Source organism: Papaver somniferum, chromosome 9 (assembly GCF_003573695.1).
Source record: "Papaver somniferum cultivar HN1 chromosome 9, ASM357369v1, whole genome shotgun sequence".
In the NCBI taxonomy this organism is placed as follows: domain Eukaryota; kingdom Viridiplantae; phylum Streptophyta; class Magnoliopsida; order Ranunculales; family Papaveraceae; genus Papaver; species Papaver somniferum.
The window spans coordinates 16,134,395-16,155,187 of NC_039366.1; the positions used below are offsets into that span (position 1 = coordinate 16,134,395).

General features: G+C 37.0%; 5 protein-coding genes and 1 non-coding gene across 9 annotated transcripts; 3 read left to right on the forward strand and 3 right to left on the reverse strand.

Annotated features, from left to right (window-relative positions):
- Positions 1–3,500: 3,500 nt before the first annotated feature.
- Positions 3,501–4,523, forward strand: LOC113308774. Its single transcript, XM_026557236.1, has 3 exons — positions 3,501–3,540; positions 3,643–3,972; positions 4,044–4,523. The coding sequence occupies exons 2-3, from the start codon at positions 3,646–3,648 to the stop codon at positions 4,383–4,385; spliced, it is 669 nt and encodes a 222-aa protein (XP_026413021.1). The 5' UTR covers positions 3,501–3,540; positions 3,643–3,645; the 3' UTR covers positions 4,386–4,523.
- A 443-nt stretch (positions 4,524–4,966) lies between these two features.
- On the forward strand, positions 4,967–6,136 carry LOC113311460. Its single transcript, XM_026560296.1, has 2 exons — positions 4,967–5,363; positions 5,469–6,136. Exons 1-2 carry the CDS (start codon positions 4,967–4,969, stop codon positions 6,134–6,136), a joined length of 1,065 nt encoding a protein of 354 aa, XP_026416081.1.
- A 3,671-nt stretch (positions 6,137–9,807) lies between these two features.
- Positions 9,808–12,210, reverse strand: LOC113308082 (LRR receptor-like serine/threonine-protein kinase IOS1). 2 transcript variants are annotated; one of them, XM_026556553.1, is made up of 7 exons: positions 11,838–12,210; positions 11,596–11,725; positions 11,414–11,482; positions 11,231–11,305; positions 10,897–10,950; positions 10,321–10,571; positions 9,808–10,216 (listed from the first exon to the last, which is right to left on the reverse strand). In XM_026556553.1, exons 1-7 carry the CDS (start codon positions 11,968–11,970, stop codon positions 10,038–10,040), a joined length of 891 nt encoding a protein of 296 aa, XP_026412338.1. In that variant the 5' UTR covers positions 11,971–12,210; the 3' UTR covers positions 9,808–10,037. The 2 variants fall into 2 exon arrangements, with proteins under 2 accessions (XP_026412338.1, XP_026412337.1); XM_026556552.1 differs by having other exon boundaries at positions 10,870–10,950; positions 11,838–12,206.
- A 1,186-nt stretch (positions 12,211–13,396) lies between these two features.
- Positions 13,397–14,879, reverse strand: LOC113309684 (LRR receptor-like serine/threonine-protein kinase IOS1). Its single transcript, XM_026558165.1, has 7 exons — positions 14,720–14,879; positions 14,449–14,601; positions 14,259–14,333; positions 14,097–14,168; positions 13,928–14,008; positions 13,560–13,819; positions 13,397–13,449 (listed from the first exon to the last, which is right to left on the reverse strand). The coding sequence occupies exons 2-7, from the start codon at positions 14,562–14,564 to the stop codon at positions 13,430–13,432; spliced, it is 624 nt and encodes a 207-aa protein (XP_026413950.1). The 5' UTR covers positions 14,565–14,601; positions 14,720–14,879; the 3' UTR covers positions 13,397–13,429.
- A 554-nt stretch (positions 14,880–15,433) lies between these two features.
- TRNAL-UAA lies at positions 15,434–15,516 on the forward strand. Its single transcript has one exon. It is a non-coding gene; the product is annotated as a tRNA-Leu (tRNA).
- A 1,606-nt stretch (positions 15,517–17,122) lies between these two features.
- On the reverse strand, positions 17,123–19,195 carry LOC113308009 (LRR receptor-like serine/threonine-protein kinase IOS1). 3 transcript variants are annotated; one of them, XM_026556479.1, is made up of 7 exons: positions 19,038–19,195; positions 18,755–18,893; positions 18,566–18,640; positions 18,386–18,457; positions 18,128–18,208; positions 17,912–18,024; positions 17,123–17,680 (listed from the first exon to the last, which is right to left on the reverse strand). In XM_026556479.1, the coding sequence occupies exons 1-7, from the start codon at positions 19,135–19,137 to the stop codon at positions 17,547–17,549; spliced, it is 714 nt and encodes a 237-aa protein (XP_026412264.1). In that variant the 5' UTR covers positions 19,138–19,195; the 3' UTR covers positions 17,123–17,546. The 3 variants fall into 3 exon arrangements, with proteins under 3 accessions (XP_026412264.1, XP_026412266.1, XP_026412265.1); XM_026556481.1 differs by having other exon boundaries at positions 18,755–18,888; positions 19,038–19,176; XM_026556480.1 differs by having other exon boundaries at positions 17,538–17,680; positions 17,833–18,024.
- Positions 19,196–20,793: the final 1,598 nt, after the last annotated feature.

Sequence of the window (20,793 nt, forward strand, 5' to 3'; positions counted from 1 at the left end):
TCAATTCCATCATCTCTTGTTCCAAAAATAAAAAGAGATTTGTCAATGTAAATAAGAGTCATGTAAATAGTCATCTTTTGTTGTTTCGTTGTAATAAGCAAGGAGGGTGTAAGCCATTGATGTACAACGCGAGAAATTGTGAAATACCTCCAACTCATTCACAGTTCTCGTAAAGTCCGGACAGCTAGCTAGATTTCGACCTCAGTTCTTAGCCTGAGAAACTATCTCTTGGTGATTAGTAGTCATAACTTCAGATCTTTCTTTACACATGTGTAGATACACTTTACACTCTTATCACATGTCCTTATTTGTTATCAGTGCTAGGATTGTGCCTTGATAGCTAGATTGACATCTCCATTTTGCTGTGAGCCTAAACTGTTTTGCACATGTCACGTTTGATGGAATCTGAGCTTATATTTTGTCCTTAGGTTTTGTAGGCACACCTCTGGTAAACCTTCACGAGACTTCAACTCGTCCACTAGGGACACTTAGTGGTTTAAAAGGCTTAGTGCATACGCTAAATGCATTCGAGAGACCAGCGACAGTGGTATAGTTAGGATTTCCTTAGTTCTGTGTTACTTGAGGACAAGTAAAATTCAGGTTTGGGGGTATTTGATGAGTGCTAAATAGTGCATATTTATATATATTTTTGTTGGCATTTAACTCATCTTTTGTGCATTAATTCTACATTTTATCCCATATTCTGTATTTTCATTGTTTTCAAGAATAAATATTTTTCTTACTTAATTTTATATTTTTAGGTATCAAATAAAATCTGGATGAATTGCGGAGCAAAAAGAGCAGAAAAGTAGTGAAAAGCCGGGAGGAATTACGCAAGGAAGCCGCGAAGAATGTTGTGCACAAGACCAAGAGGGTAGAATTGGGCTCAAGAAGGAAGAATAGTTCTTAAAGAAGTTATGGGCCTGGCATACCCAAGGCCCAAAATCCCTTCTCAAACCCATTTCCATTACCCAAGCCCGTCTCGGACTTCAGCCGTCAGATTGAAGCCTCTCAGCATCCTACGGTCGCTCCATCGTCGCACATCAATCTCCGAAGCTCCTGCTCTACATCGCAACGCAGATCTCCATCTTGGGCCATCCATTTTGTTGTATTCCTCCATCCAACGGTCGCTACCCATAGCCTCCATCTCATCGTTGGATCCACCTACCATCTGAACATCCTACGGATCAGCTCGCCAAACATCAACTCAGATAACCCCTGCCTCACACCCTAGCAACAAATATCTTCTTCTCAACCAAACACTCCTCTCTTCTTCCCCTTTCGAGAACTTCTTCCCTCTGCAGAGAACAGCTCTGCCACCACCATCACCTTCTGCCATCGCCCCACTCCACCAGACCTCGAGCTCCGCCACCACCACAAACACCCGACAACACCACCATCTCCATCAACAGAGCCCATCCCCCTATTTCACCCATTTCACTAACTCTACTCACTGTTAGAGTTCTGAAATGAGAGAAGTAGGGTGATGGTGACTGAGTTCATAGCAGAGGAGCAGAAAAAATCATGGGTAATCAACAGCAAGGAGCAGAAGAAGGCATGGGTCGAGCTAATTTTGGGAGTCTGTAAGTCCAATTTTTATTTTTAAGAAAACCTAATTTTCTGATTTGGGGAATTACAATTAGGTTTAATGTTTTGATATAAATTGTGCACTGTGTAACATTGTGAAGAGGAGAGAGGGAGAAAAACCCAAGTTTTAATTCAGTAGAAACTTCTCTTTCAATTTGATTGTTCCTGTGTTCTGTATCAGTAGCTTTCCTCCATGTGTATTAAACCTCTTAGCAGCATGTTAGGTTCTATAACTATGAGCTAAGCATCTTAACTGGGGTTAAGATGAAGCCCTTAGCCTGATAGCTGATATGTGAACTGATATGCTACTGTTATATGATCATTATCACTGTGTAGGATTGAGTTTTTGTATTGAACACATGTTGCTTTCACCTAGAATGTCAAGCATCCTAGGTAGTTAGAGTTTCTCTATGTTTGTTCAATAACTCTACATTGCTTGTTATTGTGTTTGATGAGTTGTGCTTTAAACAGACAACTCATACTTGCCTTGGTTGGGTGATTGGAGGTAATTTATCCATCTAAAGAAGTTGAAGTAGTGCATTGATTCACATGTTAGTATGGGCTGAGAGGTGAATTCTCAACCCCAGTTTCCATTCATCTGATTCCCCCTATCATTGTTACTGTTTACTGTTTAGAAATTTTCATCCTGCTCAATTGCTTGATCACTTCAGTCTCTGCATAACTTTGCTTCAATCTCAATGATTGAATTAGTGTAATGATTGCCTCAAATTCTGTTGTTCAGTTAATGATAATGAGTAGTTTTAATGAGTTATGATTAGTTCTTCAAAAATCAGTGCTAGTATTAATGTTTAGTTAGTGGTTAATGATTAATGGTTAGGAGTCAGTTAATGTTAATGATTGGTAGTTGTAATTAAAGCTTCTGGAATAAATGCTGTGTTGATGTTGATGTTGGTAGAAATCCAATGCTCACCTGAAGTCAATGCTTTGATTGTTTTGAGTTCAGTGTGATTATTAATAACTGTGAGTGGAAATTTATTGCTGTTCTGTGATTTTCTGTTTGAAATAAATGAGAACTTTGAATAATGATTAGCAACTGTAATGATTGAGTAGTTAAGAATCCTGTGTGAAATAAATGTTAGCCTGATTATGGTTGTGAAGTTAATGCCTGTCCTGTAATAGTTGTTAGTGAAGAATGAATGATGCTTCTGTGTAATGATTGGGAAGTGATAATTGCCAATGATTAGTGCTGATTAATGCTGATGATTGGTTCTGTCTAAATCTCACAATAAGAAAGATCAAATTTGCTCCCCCTTGTCCCTGTGGAACTGACCTGTGCTTGCCTTGTGTTGCTTGCCGACACTGTGCACTTGCAGTAGAATTTTTAGGACCATTTCCGGTCACACCAGTTGCAGCTAATTTGGATGACAAACTAGCAGAAAAAGTGGCGAGGGCCTTTTTTATGTATGGTTTGGGAAATTTTTTCTTTTCCAATGCAAAGAACTACATTGATGCGGCTTGGTTAGCTGCTTTTGAGGATCTAAATGCAGTTGATATGTATGACTGGGGTGGTCCTGCTTTTGCAAAATTGTATGTGGCACTCAACGCATCTGGTAGGGGACAGAAGTCATTATCTGGGCCGTTCCAAATATTAGAGGTAAATTATTATTTATTTTTATTTCATTTAAATGTATATTTTTTGGCAGTTGATTTATTTGGTTGGTTATGATGGAGTAGTTTTGGGGATATGAATATCTGGGCATATGTAGACCGTGCGACCCAACTAGTGAAGAAAAATGGCCAAGAACTTCCCGGTGGAAAGCGAAGAAAAAGACTATCGATATTGTTCACTGTAGGAATGCGCTTAATCAGTTGACTGCAGACATCGTGACATGGAGACCGTGGGAATCCGCCATTGGTGTTCTTGACTCTGATGTTGGTCGCAGGGATGTGGAGCTTTCAAACAAAAGGGTTATATTTACTTGGATTGGCAAGGTCAGTTAGTACTTTGTTTTTATATGAACATTATTACTTCAAAGTTATCATTTTATCCTCAGTTGAAGAACTTATTTTCTCTGATTACTGGTAATTTGACAGAATATGTGGTACCTAGGAGAACGATCTTGGAGGCAAAATCATCCTACTTTTGGAATTCCTAGAAATCCACCATTTAAAATTGGCGAGGTCAGTCATGAGAAAGCAAAACTTGTGAAAGAAGCTGGATGGGTAGATGCAAATATGTTTGTGAAAGCTGTTTCATATAATATGTATCTGCGATATTGGCGACATGTAACTAACTTCCATCAATTCGTGACCAAAGTCGATTGGGTAGTTGAATTACACGGGGTTGATGGTGACCGTGTTAAACACCTTATTCAACGACCTGCTCAGCATGTACCTATTCCACCACCACAACAATTATCATACGTAAGTACATCCCGTCATTATATTAAAATATATGGTAATCTCATTTCTTAATTATTTTTTTTAAACGACAGCCTGAAGCTTATAATCTAGTTCAAGAACATGCCGATTTTAATCGTGCGTTTCGCGAGTTTGTATTATATGAAACGGAAGACAGGATGATACGTTTAAAGGCAAAAGATGAAGTAATACGAGGCCTTGCAGCTCGTAACAATTACCTGGAGGATCAGATGCAATTCCGTATGCAACAAACGCCGCGTCCCCCTATTGGATTCGGCAGTTTTTCTGAAACTATCCCACCAGCGGTGTGGGCTCCAGTGAGTCAAGCATCAACAATGTCGTCTGTTAACCCCCATCCGAGAATGACGTTTATCCCACCACGGCAAACACCATCGCATACTCCTACTGATGAATAAGTAACTTTTTAGCCTCCACTTTGGATATGTACTTTTTAGCCTCCACTTTGGATACTCCTACAAAGTGCGTATGTTATCTCTATATAGGGTTACTTTTTAGCCTCCATTTTCAGACTCCATTTTCATTCTGACATGTTGATTTCTTTTCAGCCTCCGTTTCGGTACTTGTAGTTTAATTAGTGTTATTTCTTTTTAAGCCTTCATTTTCAATCGGTCAGTGTCGCTTCTTTTTAGCTATAGTCTTAGTCTTTGCAGTGTCAATTCTTTTCACTCGCATTTTTAATCTGCAATGCCATAAGTGTCTATCATGTGTCTATAAAACCAATACTACATATCTCGGTGAATACAAACCAACACTGCAAATATTCTTCTTCTTCGAACTCTCCCAATCACTTCTCAAACTATACATTCCAATGGAATACTGTGACAATAACGCTGAATCTTCTTCTTCTTCGGACTCCGAATTTTCTTCTACTTCTTCTTCTGCGATCTCTGATAACAGCTTTTACTCATCAGATGAAGATGCGGTTGCATTGAGCCGAAATAATCTAGCAGTTAGTTTGGGAACTGCCATTACAAGTATGACATGGTCTCATACTCGTATAAAAATACCAAGAAATCGTGAAGCCGGAGATATACTTCTCTGGAATGACTACTTTTCTGACAACCCCACCTACCCAGCTAACATATTTCGTAGGAGATTCAGAATGCGGCGAGAATTGTTCAACCGAATATTGGCAGATGTAGTGTCTAGAAATCCTTATTTTGCTCAAAAAAGAGATGCTTGTGGCATTCTTGGATTATCCCCTCATCAGAAAGTAACTGCAGCAATCCGAATGTTAGCTTATGGATGTGCAGCAGATGCAATAGATGAGTATTTACGCATTGGAGAAACCACCGTTTTAGAAGCAACCCGTCGGTTTTGCAAGACGATTGTGGTATTATATGGGAAAGAATATTTACGCTCACCAACTGCGGGTGATGTTGAACTGTTGCTGAAAGAAAACAAAGACAGGGGATTTCCTGGGATGCTGGGGAGCGTGGATTGTATGCATTGGAAATGGGATAGATGTCCGTCAGCAGAATCAGGAGTATACACCGCGTATAAAGGGAGTGAAAGTATTGTGCTAGAGGCAGTGGTGTCACATGATCTCTGGTTTTGGCATGCGTTTTTTGGTATGCCCGGCTCCTGCAATGATATTAATGTAATGAATCGTTCTTATATTTTTCGAAAACTTATCAACGGGAAAACACCACCGGTGAACTTTGAAGTAAACGGGCATGCATATGATATGGGATATTATCTCGGTGATGGCATTTATCCACAGATTGCTACTATTGTGATGGCCATTAAACAACCAGATTCCCCGAAAAAATATAAATTTTCATCGATGCAAGAGGGAGCACGGAAAGATGTAGAGCGTGGATTTGGTGTACTGCAACAACAATTTGCCATTGTCAAACAACCTGCACGAATGTGGAACCCGGATGTGCTTGCCTATATAATGAAAACGGTTATTATTTTACATAATATGATAGTGGAGGATGAGCGTCTTCCCGGTGATTGGCCACATGAATATGACTCACGTAGCAGGTCGGCACCGGTGAATATATCGAGGGTAGGTACTGAGGAACTTTCCAGAATGAGAGCTGCACATCGGCGTCATGCTATACACAATAAAGAAACACATTTTCGCTTGCGTCAAGATTTAATCGAACACATATGGTCAAATTTTGGAGATAATTATTAAGTTGGGATGGAAATATGTTGTATCGTATTTCTTCATCGGAAAATATGTTGTAACGTTGCTTACTAATGTACTATTTATCATATAAAAATTAAAATTCACTAAAATTGACTAAAACTCACTAATTTTTTTTATTAATGATAAATATTAAGGTTCAACTAATTCGGTCATGCTTTAAGATTGGTTTCTTTTGCGTTGTAGTATTTCCATCTTTCGAAGTTCGAAGTACTCTCTTGTTACAGTGTCCAATGTAGAGACATCCTTCAACATTATGGCCAAGTCATCGTCCGCTTCTTTCTTTAAATCGAGTTTTTCTTGCCTAGCTTGTTTCGCCGCAAACTTTGCCGCAGACTTAGCTTGTATTGCTTCAAACTCAGCTTGTCTCTGTCCCATCTTCATTAGTGATTGTGCTTTGTAATGTTCATTGAAACTTTGCTGCTCCTTAATTATATCCTCTAGCATTTCCTCCTGGGCATTGGATTTTGCTCTCCCTGTTTTCTTTAGTTGTTTCGATGCTTTCTTCCCCAACTGACGCTTACGTGTGTTCTCTATATCTCCAATATCTAGATCATCACTGGACTCGCCTGGAATTGTTTCCTCAATATCAGCGTTTTCCTCACCACTCTGAGAATCTTCCATTTCTTGGCCTGAATCAAACACAAACGTCGACCGTCCTGAATATTTGATACTATCTTTTAGAATTTCGTAGCACTCTTCGTGCTTAAATTTTTTGTTACCATTACTTTCTTTGAATCACTTTCTTATCTCTTCAACCTGTTATTATTTTCAATACTCATCAGTTCCAATTACATGTATATAATTATTAAGGGTGCAAAAATTGACGATTACTTACCCTCGAGACTTCATTCCATCCGCTATGATATTCACCATCAACTTCCAACACTTTTGCAGAATAAAGTGAAACCTGTCTACTGATTCCCTGAAATCGATTCTGGATAGAAGTCCAAGTACGTTTTGGTTTACAAGGCAGGGCTTCTTCCAACTTATCTTTGATCCGACTCCATAATACTCTTTCTGGTTGATCGGTTCCGGTAGCAGAATCTTGAGATATGGCTAAATGGATTCTACATATCATTGTATCTTCTTCTGTTGTAAAATTGGGACCTCGTGGTGCCATATTTCTATATTTCTTGAAATAGAAATTATAAATGATAAGATTATGCAGAAATAAGTTTGTCAAATGCTATATATAGATATACGAAAGAGCCGTTGCAATCTATCAAACGGTCGGAAAATCAGAAAACCAAAATCAGAATTCCAAAATATAACCGTTGGCGCACGTAATACATGCGCCTGGTAACGGACGCTCGTAATACATGCGCTACGAACAAACGCTCATAATACGAGCGTCCGTCCCAGACGCTCGTAAAACATGCGCCCACTCCAGACGGTCCTAATATATGCGCCCATCCCAGACGCTTCTAAAACATGCGCCCACTCCATACGGTCGTAATATATGCGCCTCACTCATACGCCCATAAAACATGCGTCTCACTCATACGCCCATAAAACATGCGTCTCACACAAACGTTAATAATACGTCCGTCTCCCGCATACGGTCATAATACATGCGCCCGGAGCAGGCGCTTTTAGTAACTGCGTCCAAACCAGGCGTTTTTAATAAATGCGTCTGCTATGGGGCGTAGGTTTTATCTACGTATGGCCCGGCGGTGTTTATAATAACGCCTAACTCAAACGCTCTATATACATCCGCCCCATTATCATACGTTATTTATAAGTACGCCCGATGTGGAGCGTCCACTATACTTCCGTCTGAAATCATACGCCCACTATACTTCCGTCCCACTATAATCATTTTAGTCTCGGTTGGCGACCACATTTGGTCGCAAACCCTAATTAACTGGACTAAATATGGTTTTAGTCAGTACCACTGCGGCTGAATTTGGGACCAAATTTGGGTATAGTCCCCAAATTTGGTCTGAAAGTGAAGCGTAGTGGGACTGACTAAAGCTAAATTTGGTATGATTTTGTAGGGTTTGAAACTAAATTTAGTATCTGACCGAGACTATAATTCAATTTGATGGGGCGTAGGTATAGTGAGCGTTTTAAGTTGGGCGGGAACATAACGAGCGTATAGGATCAGACGTGAATATAGTGAGCGTTTGACTGAGAAGCATCAATACAAAGAGCATCTGAGTGGGGCGTTGATATAACGTCCGCCAGATTAAACGGTTACTATATGTGCGCCTGATATCATGCGTTGATATTTCTCTTGCATGAATGGGGCGTTGTTATACCTTCCGTCTGGTGTTAGGTGTAGGTAATATCATCGTCCAAGTGAAAAGCTACAGACATGAAAAGCTAAAAAGATTAAAGGAAATTAAGTTGTATTACATGAGCGATGTTCTTACTCAAAAGGGAAAGAACGATGTCATTTAGCTAAGACATTTTATACTCTCATTGATAACACAGATGCTGAGGCCCCTCCACCACTTCCACTGCTGATAGGTGTTTTACGAGTACCTTTTAAGATCGCGATCAAGAGAAACTTACTAGGGCTTTATCTGGTTTAATTTTTTCCTATAGAGGAGAAGTTTTCCAATAAAAGAGAAGAAGAGAGTCCAAAAAAGATTAAGTAACGAACCTTGAGATGTTCTCCCAACAACATGCGTAGATGTAATCAACGTTTGAGAAGACGCCCTTAATACATCCGTCTAACACTTGGACTTTGATTTCACAAACTCCCCATGTCTGGGGTCAGTATTATGCTCACCCCACACCGGGCGTGAATATTAAGTATGCCTCAAACAAGCGTGCACAATAACTACGCCTAACTTTCATGCTTGCAAAATAACTCCGTCCAGTGTCAGACGTTCTTTATACACCGTCGGACTAAATTGTAGTCTTTTACCACTGCGCTTCACCTCCAAAAAAGCCATTTTTTTTAGATTTTAGTCTGGCTTTTAGTATTTATTCCCTTCCATGATTATGGTTGCTCTAAGTCGGGTTCTTTAGTAATTTCTATTGCCACTCAGTTTTGTACTACCACTGCTACTGAAAAAATAGTGTTAGTACTTTAGAGTAGCATGTGGGTCGGTCAGTACGAGTTTCACCTTAAACCACGTACCAACCTACTAATATCTTGTTTTATAATTTAAAACCAAAATCGCTCGATTTATTTTCGGTTCGGGTTTAAACTCGCTCATTACCGGTTGGTTGATTTTGGGTTTAAACGTTAATATTGTTCACGTATAATGTCTATATTTCAGCATTTCCTGCTAGTTTTTCACCTCTAACATGTCTAGATTTGTACTTGACATATATATTCAATGATCATTCATACATCCATATACATGTTTTAAAGTCTGAACAAGCTAAACCACAACCATAAGTTATTAAGGTTCAATACTAACAACAGTGGTTCCAATAAAAACTAGTTAAACAATCAACACTATCGGTTTTTACGGACGGATTCGGCCAGTTTTACCATCAAATCATAAACCAATCCATCTATATCAGGTTTTAGGATTCATGACCATATACCAACCAACTACAGGCGGGTTGAGCTAAAAAACTAATAGTTGTATCGGGTGCGGAAGGATTCGATTTAATGGATTGTTTTTGTGCAACCCTAATCATTTTTTCATTTTAATTTAAAAATAGGCCAATTGAAAATGTGATAGCTATTTTTCTTTTTCAGACACGGAAAGAGTGTTATCTATTTGAGTGAAAGTTTTACCATCCTTTTGTCTCCATGGTAAAATAGTACATTAATTTCAGCAAATGCACAACCAAACACTCAGACGTTACTAACTATTACGCCATACTTTCTCATCAATAAGCTTCACAAATATATAAGCACTCAATTCGATCCTTAAAAATATTCAAAGATTATAAAAGATTCAGAATAATTGACTTCAATTTAAGCTGGAACCTCCAGGCGCATTTTCTGGTCAACCGTTACTCCCAGATGATCTCCAGGCATAATGCATTGCGTCGCAACCCGAGGGTCTTGGTAGTTCACTCCAGGCAGTAATGGACTGGGACTCGACGTATTTGTGTTCGTGGGCACTCCCAGCCCTGGGGTCTCATTCATTTGCCCTGCACACATAAATCAAGCATATTAGACCTAAATTGAACAACAACTTGGGTTAACAATGTTAGACTAACATTACATAAGATCAAAGTTGTGAGTGTTTATAAACCTGCTGCTGCAGAAGCCTTTCTCTTCCGACGGTTGGCAATGGCAAATCCAACGACACCCCAGAAAATCACGAAAATTATAATTCCGACCAAAATTGGCACCGATTTCTTTTTACGACTCTTTCTCGATGGCGTCCCATCAAAACTAGTGGTAAACGTTTCCCCATCTGTTCCTATTCCTGTCTCAATCTCCGTTCCCGGCGGGCATACGTCTTCGTCAGAATAACACATTTTTGTCAACTTTGGTGATAGCCTAAAAAAAAAAAAACTCAAATCAAATTCAATGACTTTACATGGAGTATGAGTCTCTGAATATTATAGGTCAAATAATATACATAAGCTTAGAAACTTTCACTAGAAAACTGGAAGAGTTAGATCTCTCATCCAAAAAATCAATCAAAGTTTTCTATAGTTATGTCTAATTGAACATTTCAATATTCGTCTTCGAACAAATATTACTCAGAAAAATGATCTGTTTTCGGTTTTTTTTTGGGCATGTCAACACTAAAATTCTAAACTTTAGAGACTCCTCCATTTGGAAATTCACTTACGTCAATTTTAGCGTTTTATTGTCCGACCTTTTCTTTAATGAAGTAGGTATTGTCCCACTCCAAGGAACACGTTCCAAATTCCTACAAGGTAAACCGAAAATCAGTTACTCCGTGTTTCATAATTTGGGTAGCTGCTCAATAGTCCGTTACTGAGTTTTGATGGTTGGACCGTGAGTCCACCGATAAAAGAAGTCAAGCCGTTAGCGCTTAAATTACACGTCTGCCATTACATTAATGAGTATCATTACCTGTTTGCCAAAGAGCAAAATCAACGGACAATAATAATTATTTGGCCTTTTAGACTAGTCAATATGCGACCCTAACTCTAACTCAATAACGAACAAACAAAAGAAAAACTTACAATACTTTCAGTTTGGGAAAGTTGGCAAGAAAATCAGGAAATTCCATCCCGTAGAGCATACTGTTGCTCAAGTCTCTGCCAAAATTTATCAGTCATCAGAAGAACAAAAAAAAGTCAATCAAAAAGATTAATTTCTCGTTTGTGTTTTTTACTGCAGAAAATACAGTAAAATTAATTCCTCACATTTTTTCAAGTGCATCCATGGCACTAAAGTCAGGCAGAACTGATCCAGACGACTTACTAGCTAGATTTCTGTAAAATAGTTCAAATTTAAGATCATTTCCACGTTGACTAGGTCAATATAGAAGAAAGACTATATCCGACAGAGAGGGTAAGTGTCTAGCTAAGTGATGATTTTGCCATACATTTCTGTTATTCGAGGGGTATCATCGGAGCTACACTTAACCCATGAATACGGCACAGGAAGACATGGATCACCGACTGATGCCCGAAGAAAGAAAGTAAAAGCATCTACTAACAACTGTATCGCCATTGCTGGTAGATTATCATCATTCAAACAATTTTAGAACAGGAATCAAATTAAGAGATGTACTCGTTCACTTGAAATAGATAACAACAGTAACACGCTTAAGAGACTAGAAAATACCATCAGTTGAATTCGTTTTGCGTGTTCGTGTAGGATTTCTTTTATCTATCTGTGCAGATACTGTCAAAAACAATAGAGATGAGAAAGACAATACTGATAACAAACGAACAAGATTCACATTAGCACTCTTCATGATTTTGTTTGATCGGAAAAGGTAACTAAATAAAAAGGCACACAAGCCGTGCGAAGGCGGTTACAACCGAAAGAGAGCAAAAAACCCAAGTGAAAAGCGAAATAACAATGTTAAGACTACTAAAATAAAACTTCTCAGTACACAAGAGTCTCTGCAGGAGAAGAGGCAACTTGATCAATAGGATACTGAGAATATGATATATGAACAAAGAAAGATATGACTAGCTACTGCTTGAGCAGTATTAAGTGATATATTTATAGCCTTAATTAAGCTTCATTTTGCTTAAATTTTTGGCCCGACTAAATTTAAGATTAGCTTTGAATTAGTCTTAACTGGAGAATTATTTAAAATGGCCGGTGAATGTCCCTGTCCTTAAATGAGTATATATGTTCTAGTTGGCATGGTTTTAGACCTTCACATGTACCCGAAGGTTATCTCTTGGCTCAAAAAATTTAAGTCAAATACCGGCATACGTTTGCATGATCTGGTTGTTTCAGTTTTTAAACATTTATTGATGAATTCCAGAGTTGGGTTGGTTAAAATTGTACATATATAATATTTCTGTTCTCAATTCCTTATGTCGAGCAATAATTGACCAGTTTAAATCAACAACGCATTAACAACGGAATGGATGATTGTTCATATTCGATCTGATCTGTTACATTGGCACTGTTGTTAGGAACAAGATACAAATTTTGACTGACGAGATAGATTATGGTCAAGTTGAAAAATTCCGGGTGACACCGAGAACATTTGGCTTATGATAGAAAATAAATTTTACCAGTACTTAAGAACTGAATATTCAACAATGACGAAATATTATCAAAACAAGTTGGCACTAATTTAAGCTTTCTTCATTCAAATATTCAATTAGCTTAAACAGTCCGGTGCATTTGTTGGTCATGTTTTACTCCCTGATCATCGGGTATAACATTTTTCGCGCCAATTCCGAAGTCTTTATAGTTCACTCCAGGTAGCAGTGGACTAGGAGTCATCGTATTTCCATACATGGGTATTGCAGGCCCTGAGTTCCCATTGTTGAGATTATTAGTCCCACATTGTATGGGCAATTAAGATCTTGCGGTTTATAATCTCTTAAGACCTCTCCACACATTGCCAATTGGTTTTGAGTTGGATGCCCGTATTCTAACATGGTATCAGAGCAGGCTATTTGTGTCGTGTCAGTTGACCGCACCTTTACTCCGCGTCACCCGATTTATTATCCACGTGTTAGATCCAACGAGACCGAGCAGGCTATTTGTGTCGTGTCAGTTGACCGCACCTTTACTCCGCGTCACCCGATTTATTGTCCACGTGTTAGATCCAACGAGACCACACGTGAGGGGGCGTGTTGAGATTATTAGTCCCACATTGTATGGGCAATTAAGATCCTGCGGTTTATAATCTCTTAGGACCTCTCCACACATTGCCAATTGGTTTTGAGTTGGATGCCCGTATTCTAACACCCATTCATTTGCCCTATAAACACAAATCATGCATATTAGACCGAAATTGAGCCACCATCTAGGATTAGAAAAAAGACAATTGGAGTGATAATTTGCATAGATAAAAGTTGTGAATATTTTAACCTGCGATTGCAGCAGCCTTTCTCTTTTGATGTTTGATAGCAAGAAATCCAACAACAGCCCAGAAAATAAGAAAAATTGGAATTAAAATTCCGAGCACGATTGGTGTTGTTCTCTTTTTACCAGTGGTGGATGTTTCCTCATCTGTTTCTGATGAAGTTTCTGTTTTCTCATCCGTTCCTGGTGAAGTTTTTGTCCCAGGTGCTGTTGGGCATACGTCTTGATCAGAATAACACAACTCAGTCATTAGCTCTCCTGTCAACCTGAATCGAATTTATTTATTTTTTATCAGAAATGATTTCAAGAGATTAACGTGAAAAATCAATTATCAATGACGTGAATATATTTTGATGATGCCGACTTTCACTTACGTCAAATTTAACGTTTTTTCTTTCGATTTTTTCCTTAACGAAGTAGGCACTGTTCCAGTGAGATAATTATTCGCCAAATTCCTACAAGGAATAAAAACAATTGATGCATAAATGCTTTAAATACAGCACTTTCTGCAGTTAAACAATTGATTCATATGGTAAAACTTACAGCACTTTTAGTTTAGGGAAGTCCGCAAGAAAATCTGGAAATTCATGGCTCAAAAAGTTATCGCTCAAGTCTCTACAAAAAATTATTAACCATAACGAAAAAGAGATTAACTACAACTATCTCAAAAGAGATTAATTAAATATACAAATATTAATTTCTCACATGATTTCAAGTGCATCCATGACACTAAAATCTGGGAGATCTGCATTAGACATTGCTCCAGAAAGTCCAAGATTTCTGTAAATGAGTTCACATGAAAGATCAAAAATATTTATGGTGACTGGGCTTATATGAATTCACCAGACAAACAAGAAATGACAAAAAACGGGCATAAGTGAAGATTTTGCCATACAATGCTGTTATTCGAGGAGTGTCATCGGAGGTACAGTTAGTCCATGAATACTTTATAATGGGAAGACATGGATCATCAGATTCATTTTCATCATCCGTTGCTAAATACTCAAGCATAGGATAAGTATCTATAGTAGAACCTGTATCCCCTTCACTGAAAAATAATCATTCAAACAATTTAAAACAGGAAACAAATTAAAAGAGAATGTGGTCTCCTTCACCTAAAATGGTGAAAAAGAGAGTTATAACACATGAGACTAGAAAAGCTATACCATCTTTTGAATTTGTGTGGCCTGTTACTGTTGAATTTGTCTCGTCTGTTAATGCTGATACCGTCGAAAATAATAGAGATGACAAAAACAATACTGATATGAAATGAACAAGATTCAGATTCGTACTCTTCATGATGCTGCCAATCAAGTTATAGCTGAGAATATGTAAGGAACAAAGAAAGAAATGACAATAACTTTTTTTTTTTGTTAAGTCAAAAAGAAATGACAATAGCACTTGATCATTTATTCGCTTGACATATTTATAGCCTTAATTTAGCTTCATAATCTGGTTAAGTAATTTTGACCAAATTAATTTAAGTTGAAGTTTCTACTTAATTATTTTTTAATTATTATCAACTTGATTGGAGAATTATTTAAGATGGTGAGTTTTACTTAAATTAGTATGTTCAAGAGTCCAAGTTGCATCGGTTTAGAACTTCAAAAAGTATAACTCCATGTGAGTGTTCTGAATTCCATATGTGGAGCAGTAATCGACCTGTTTAATCCACAAAGCGTTGACAACCGAACGGGTTGTTATATATATTCGATCTGAACTGTCATGTTTTCATTGTTTTTGTTCAACTTGACGAGGAGTTGTTATAATTTTAGACCAATATCAGTATATCACAACCAGTAATTGATTACAGATATTAAACTTGGTAATAAAGTAGATTCTGCCGACTATCATCATGCTTAACGAAAGCTAGTGTATCAGCTGGTTTGCCCGAGTGGTTAAGGGGGAAGACTTAAGATCTTCTGCACATAAGTGCGCATGGGTTCGAACCCCATAGCCAGCATTTAGTGTGGATCTGCTCAAATCCATTTTCATTTGTTGTAAGTTGTAGCACTTTTGCATTGGTTCCCAAATCCATTATCATTTCATATTACACCTTTCTGGGTTAGAAGCTAAAGCTTAGACATGCTCTTCATGTTACACTTTTTTTTATTGGTTCCCAAATCCATCATGCTTAAGGAAAGCTAATGTGTCAGCTGGTTTGCCCGATTGGTAAAGGGGAAGACTTCAGATCTTCTGCACATGTGCACATGGTCCGAACCCCATAGCCAGCATTTACCAGGGATCTGTTCAAATCCATTTTGATTCTTTTTCTTGTTGGCTCCCAAATTCATTATCATTTCATATTAAATTTACTACGGGTCTGTTCAAACCCTTTTGGATTTCTTGTTACACTTTTTTATTAATTGGTTCCCAAATCCATTATCATTTCATATTAAACTTCTTCTGAGTTAGAAATAATTCCCAAATCCATTATAACTTCATATTACACCTTTTCGGTGTTAGAAAGTAAAGCTTAGACATGCTCGTCATGTTACACTTTTTTTATTGATTTCCAAGTCCATTATCATTTCATATTGGAAATATTGGGGATATGTCCCAAAATTGACTGTCATCTTGGAAATCTGTCCCAGGATTCTAGTTGCTGGGAATATGCCCCAACCGTCCAAAATTTCATCCAAAACCGCTAAGTAGTCAAAATTCGCACACATTTGGGATTACTTTTGTGAATTAAAAACACAAATACTATATACTAAAACCTTTACAAGGTTCGGGAACATATTCCGACTAAAATAATCTCGAAGAAATTAGATAAAAAGTTCAAACACATTTATGATAAATTGGCTATTTAATGGTTCCTTGACGGAAACTGTATGTTTGGGGCATATTCCCATAAACTGGAATCCTGGGACATATTCCCAAGATGACAGTCGATTTTGGGACATATTCCCAATTTTCCCTTTCATATTCCACTGCTTCTGGTTTAGAAATAATTCTGTAATCCATTATCATTTCATATTACACTTTTTCTGGGTTAGAAAGTAAAGCCTAGACATGCTCTTAAAGTTGATCATTGAGGTGAAGCGGCAACCGCCGCGTTATATGGTTGGATTAAGTTTAATGCAGATGGAAGCTATTTGGAAAACCCATGTCAAGTATGGTGTGGGGTTTTTTGGCGTCATAATAATAGTTTTTCTTCTTTCCTTTGGGGTGTTTTGTTATTTAAGTTATCGAATTCTTGTTATTTATTTTTCTTTGGCGTTTGAGTGTTACTATATGGTAAGTAGTTTTTGAAGGATAACTTTACGTAAATATTCTTTATCATGTGCAGTAAAACCTCTGTATAAGAATATTTTTGGGACCATAAAAAAATATTCTTATATAGGGGTTATTCTTATATGGAGGTATGTCATCAATAGACCAAAAAGAAAAAATCATACATGCACTTGAGGAAATACGCATATATGCATTGGAAATACAAAAATGTATCTAGGTAAATATGAATTCAACTTTGACACCGGAAATTGACCAATGAGATTACATGAGTGAAAGGTATAACCGAAAATTGACAGATGAAATTATATGAGTAAAAGATATTTGTACTAAATTGTTCACAGAAAAGTAAAGATTCCACTTTGAAGCCAAATGATTTTGTAAAATGGTTACAAGAAGCTCTTCATCTTAAACTTTGATGCATGACAAATCCTATGATATTTATTTTATAATGTCAATTATTCTTATATGGAGGTAAGTTCCTTAAGACGAGACCGGAAAAATTTATGACTTATTCCAATATGGAGTTTATTCTTAAATACAACTGGTCCAAATCGGGACCACAAATTTTTATTCTTATATGGAGTTTATTCCTATATAGAGTATTCTTCAGGAGAGGTTTTAATGTATTTGGGATGCGCCACATATTATTTAAGGTGGTACACCACACAACTTTTTCCATTTTGTGGGTATAAAATATGCACCTTCCCTCTTTCCTTCTTTTCCATGGAACCTTCCTCTTCCAGAAATCCTGAAAAATCATATATTGTTGATAACACTCATACAATCATTGGGTGATGATAATGATACCAGTGATCCGAATTTGAAACTCTTCGGCACCAATTTCTTTAAAGTCATAAAGTCATAGGATGATGATAATGATACCAGTGATCCTGAAAAACGAAAACTTTCAGATATTATTGACTACTAGGGGTTTTTTTTCTTTATCCGAACTATTAAGGCATTTTAATAGAATTCTTATTAAGGACTCAGAAATACAAGCATGGCTAATGAAATGTGTTAAGAAAAGGATAACATAACCCACCATTAACAAGCATGACCAATGGAATACATAAAAATTGGAATTAAAATTCCGAGCACGATTGGTGTTGTTTTCTTATTACCACTGTTGGTTGATGTTTCTTCATCTATTCCTGGCGAAGTTTTTGTCCCTTTTGTGGTCGGGCATACGTCTTTATCAGAAAAACACAACTCATTCATTCCCTCTCCCGTCAACCTAAATCAGAAAAAATGAATTATTTCAATAGAATATAACTTGATTAATTCGCTCTATCAACTATCAACGATGTGAATATTTTTCAATGCTGAATTTCACTTACGTCAAATTTAGCGTTCCTTCCTTCGATTTTTTCCTTAATGAAGTAGGCACTGTTCCAGTGAAAAAGTTATTCGCCAAATTCCTACAAGCAATAAAAATAAAAACAATTGATTCATAAATACATATATACATTTCATAAGATTTTTCTTTATGAAAACTAGATGTTTTCTTAACAAGTGAGAAAAATCCATTTCCTCCTATAAAAAGCGGACATGAAGAGTAGAAATTATTCACTAGAAAAAGGAAACACAAAACTTACAGCACTTTAAGTTTAGGGAAGTCGGCAAGAAAATCAGGAAACTCTTGTCCCAAAATATTATCGCTTAAGTCTCTGTAAAAAAAATGAACAACCATTACAAAGAAAGATAATTAGATTAGCAAGGTAGTTTTATATTGTTTTTTTTTTTTTTTGAACAATATAAAAAGTTTAATTTCTCACATGATTTCAAGTGCATCTAAGGCACTAAAATCGTAGAGATCTCCATTATATAGTGCTCCAGAGTGGTGCAGATTTCTGTAAAGGAGTTCACATTAAAGATCAAAATACACAAATGTTTTACTAGGTTTATAAGAAGCTAGACAAACAAGAAAGGCAGAAAAGGGGATACAAGTGAAGATTTTTTCATACAATGCTGTTACTCGAGGGGTATCACCGGAGCTACAGTTAACCCATGAATATGGTTCAGGAAGACAAGGATCAGCTTGATCATCCGTTGCTAAAGACCCAAGCGAATGATAATTATCTATCAACAACTGTATCGCCTTCACTGATACATAATCATTCAAACAATTTAAAACATGAAAATGAATTAAAATGGAATGCTGATAATCAATCATTTGAATGAAAACAAATAATCATTCACCTGATAAAATGGAGAAAAAAAGTAACACATAAGATTAGAAAGTTATACCATCATTTGAATTTGTTAGTGCCGATACCGTCGTAAACAACAGAAATGACAAAGACAATACTGATAAGAAATGAACAAGATTCACATCAGTACTCTTCATGATGCTATAGACCAAGTTGTGGCTGAGAATATGATATTAACCAAGTTGTTGCTTAGAAAGAAATGACTAGCTAGTACTTGATCGTCTATCCACATGATGTATTTGTAGCCTTAATTAATCGTCACTTCGTAAAGGTTTTGACCAAATCAATATAAAAGTGAAGTTTGAATTTGTATTCATTAATTATCAAGTTGGTTGGAAAATTATTTAAGTTGTTGAATTTTCTTGTCCAAGTTGCATGGGTTCAATGTTAGCAGAACTTGTTTAGAATTTTCCTTAAATTAATTGTCAACTCTTTGTTCAGAAATTCAAAAAATATATCTCCATGTGAAGGCTCTTAACTCAAAGTCCATAAGTCCAATATATGTGTAAGTTCGCAGGATCCGGTTATCTCAATAATTCCTTATGTCGAGAAGTAATCGACGGGTCTAAATTCGCAATGCATTGACAAACCTAACGGTTGATGAGGCGTTCATTTTTGAATCTTCCTACTTGCATATCTTAAACTATATATTAGTTATGTATTCGAAATTTTGTATCCAAGAAAGAAGTATTTGTTTTCAAATTTACAGCTAAAATTATCATTCAATCAAAAACGGAACTGTTGGCATGCGACAGATAATTTTGGCCGATCATGGAGGTAGATTCTACCTAATGGGACGACTTATTGGCCACAATAATTGAACCAAAGTCATGGACCATAATTCTAACCTTAAGGCCGATCATGGAGGTTTTCATTGAATGATCTAAGGCGAAAAACTGGACGACAAATTCTCGCTCTGACTTTATAATCCGTTTTTACAAAGTTTTTACAAAGGTAAATGTGTAATATTGGTATCAAGTTTTGTACAAGTATTTGACATTATCGTCAATATATTTCACAAATGCTCTACAATATATATGTTCAACAATTACAAAGTCTTGCTTCGGAAAAAAAAATAATGAAGAAAAGAACAATCACAAAAAATTCAAAACAACAAGTTGGTACCAATTAAGCTCCCATTTTATTAGCTGAAATAGCCGGGTGCATTTGTTGATCAGTTTTTACTCCCTGCTCATTGCAACAGTCGCCGAGTCTTGATAGTTCATACCGTTCTTCACTTAGGTAACAGTGGATTGGGACTCATCGTATTTCCATACATGGGTATTGCAGGCTCAGAGGTCGCGTTCTTTTGCACTATACACATAAAATCATATAAGATAGAAATTGAGCAATCATTTACGGACGCGGAGGAAAAAAAAACTACTTATATGGATTAAAGCTGTGTGAGTTTGAACCTGCTGCTGCAGCGGCCTTTCTCTTCCGATGAGTTCTACAAAGAAATATACCGACAGCCAAGAAAATTAGAAAAACTGGAATCAAAATCCCGAGCACAAGTGATGTTTTTTTCTTTTTGCCACTTTTGACTTTCGCTGTTTTTTTCTTTTTACCACTTTTTGCTGATTTTTTACCACTTTTCGCTAGTATTCTCCTATATGTTCCCCAATATTTTCCTGGTGAAGCTTCTGTCCATGTTGCGGTTGGGGATACGTCATTGTCAGAATAACACAACTGTGGTTCAGGAAGACAAGGATCGTCCGTTGATTTTATTTTTTTTTGATCAGAAGAGAAGATTACCCAAGCGAAGGATGATTCTCAATTAGCAAATGCATCGC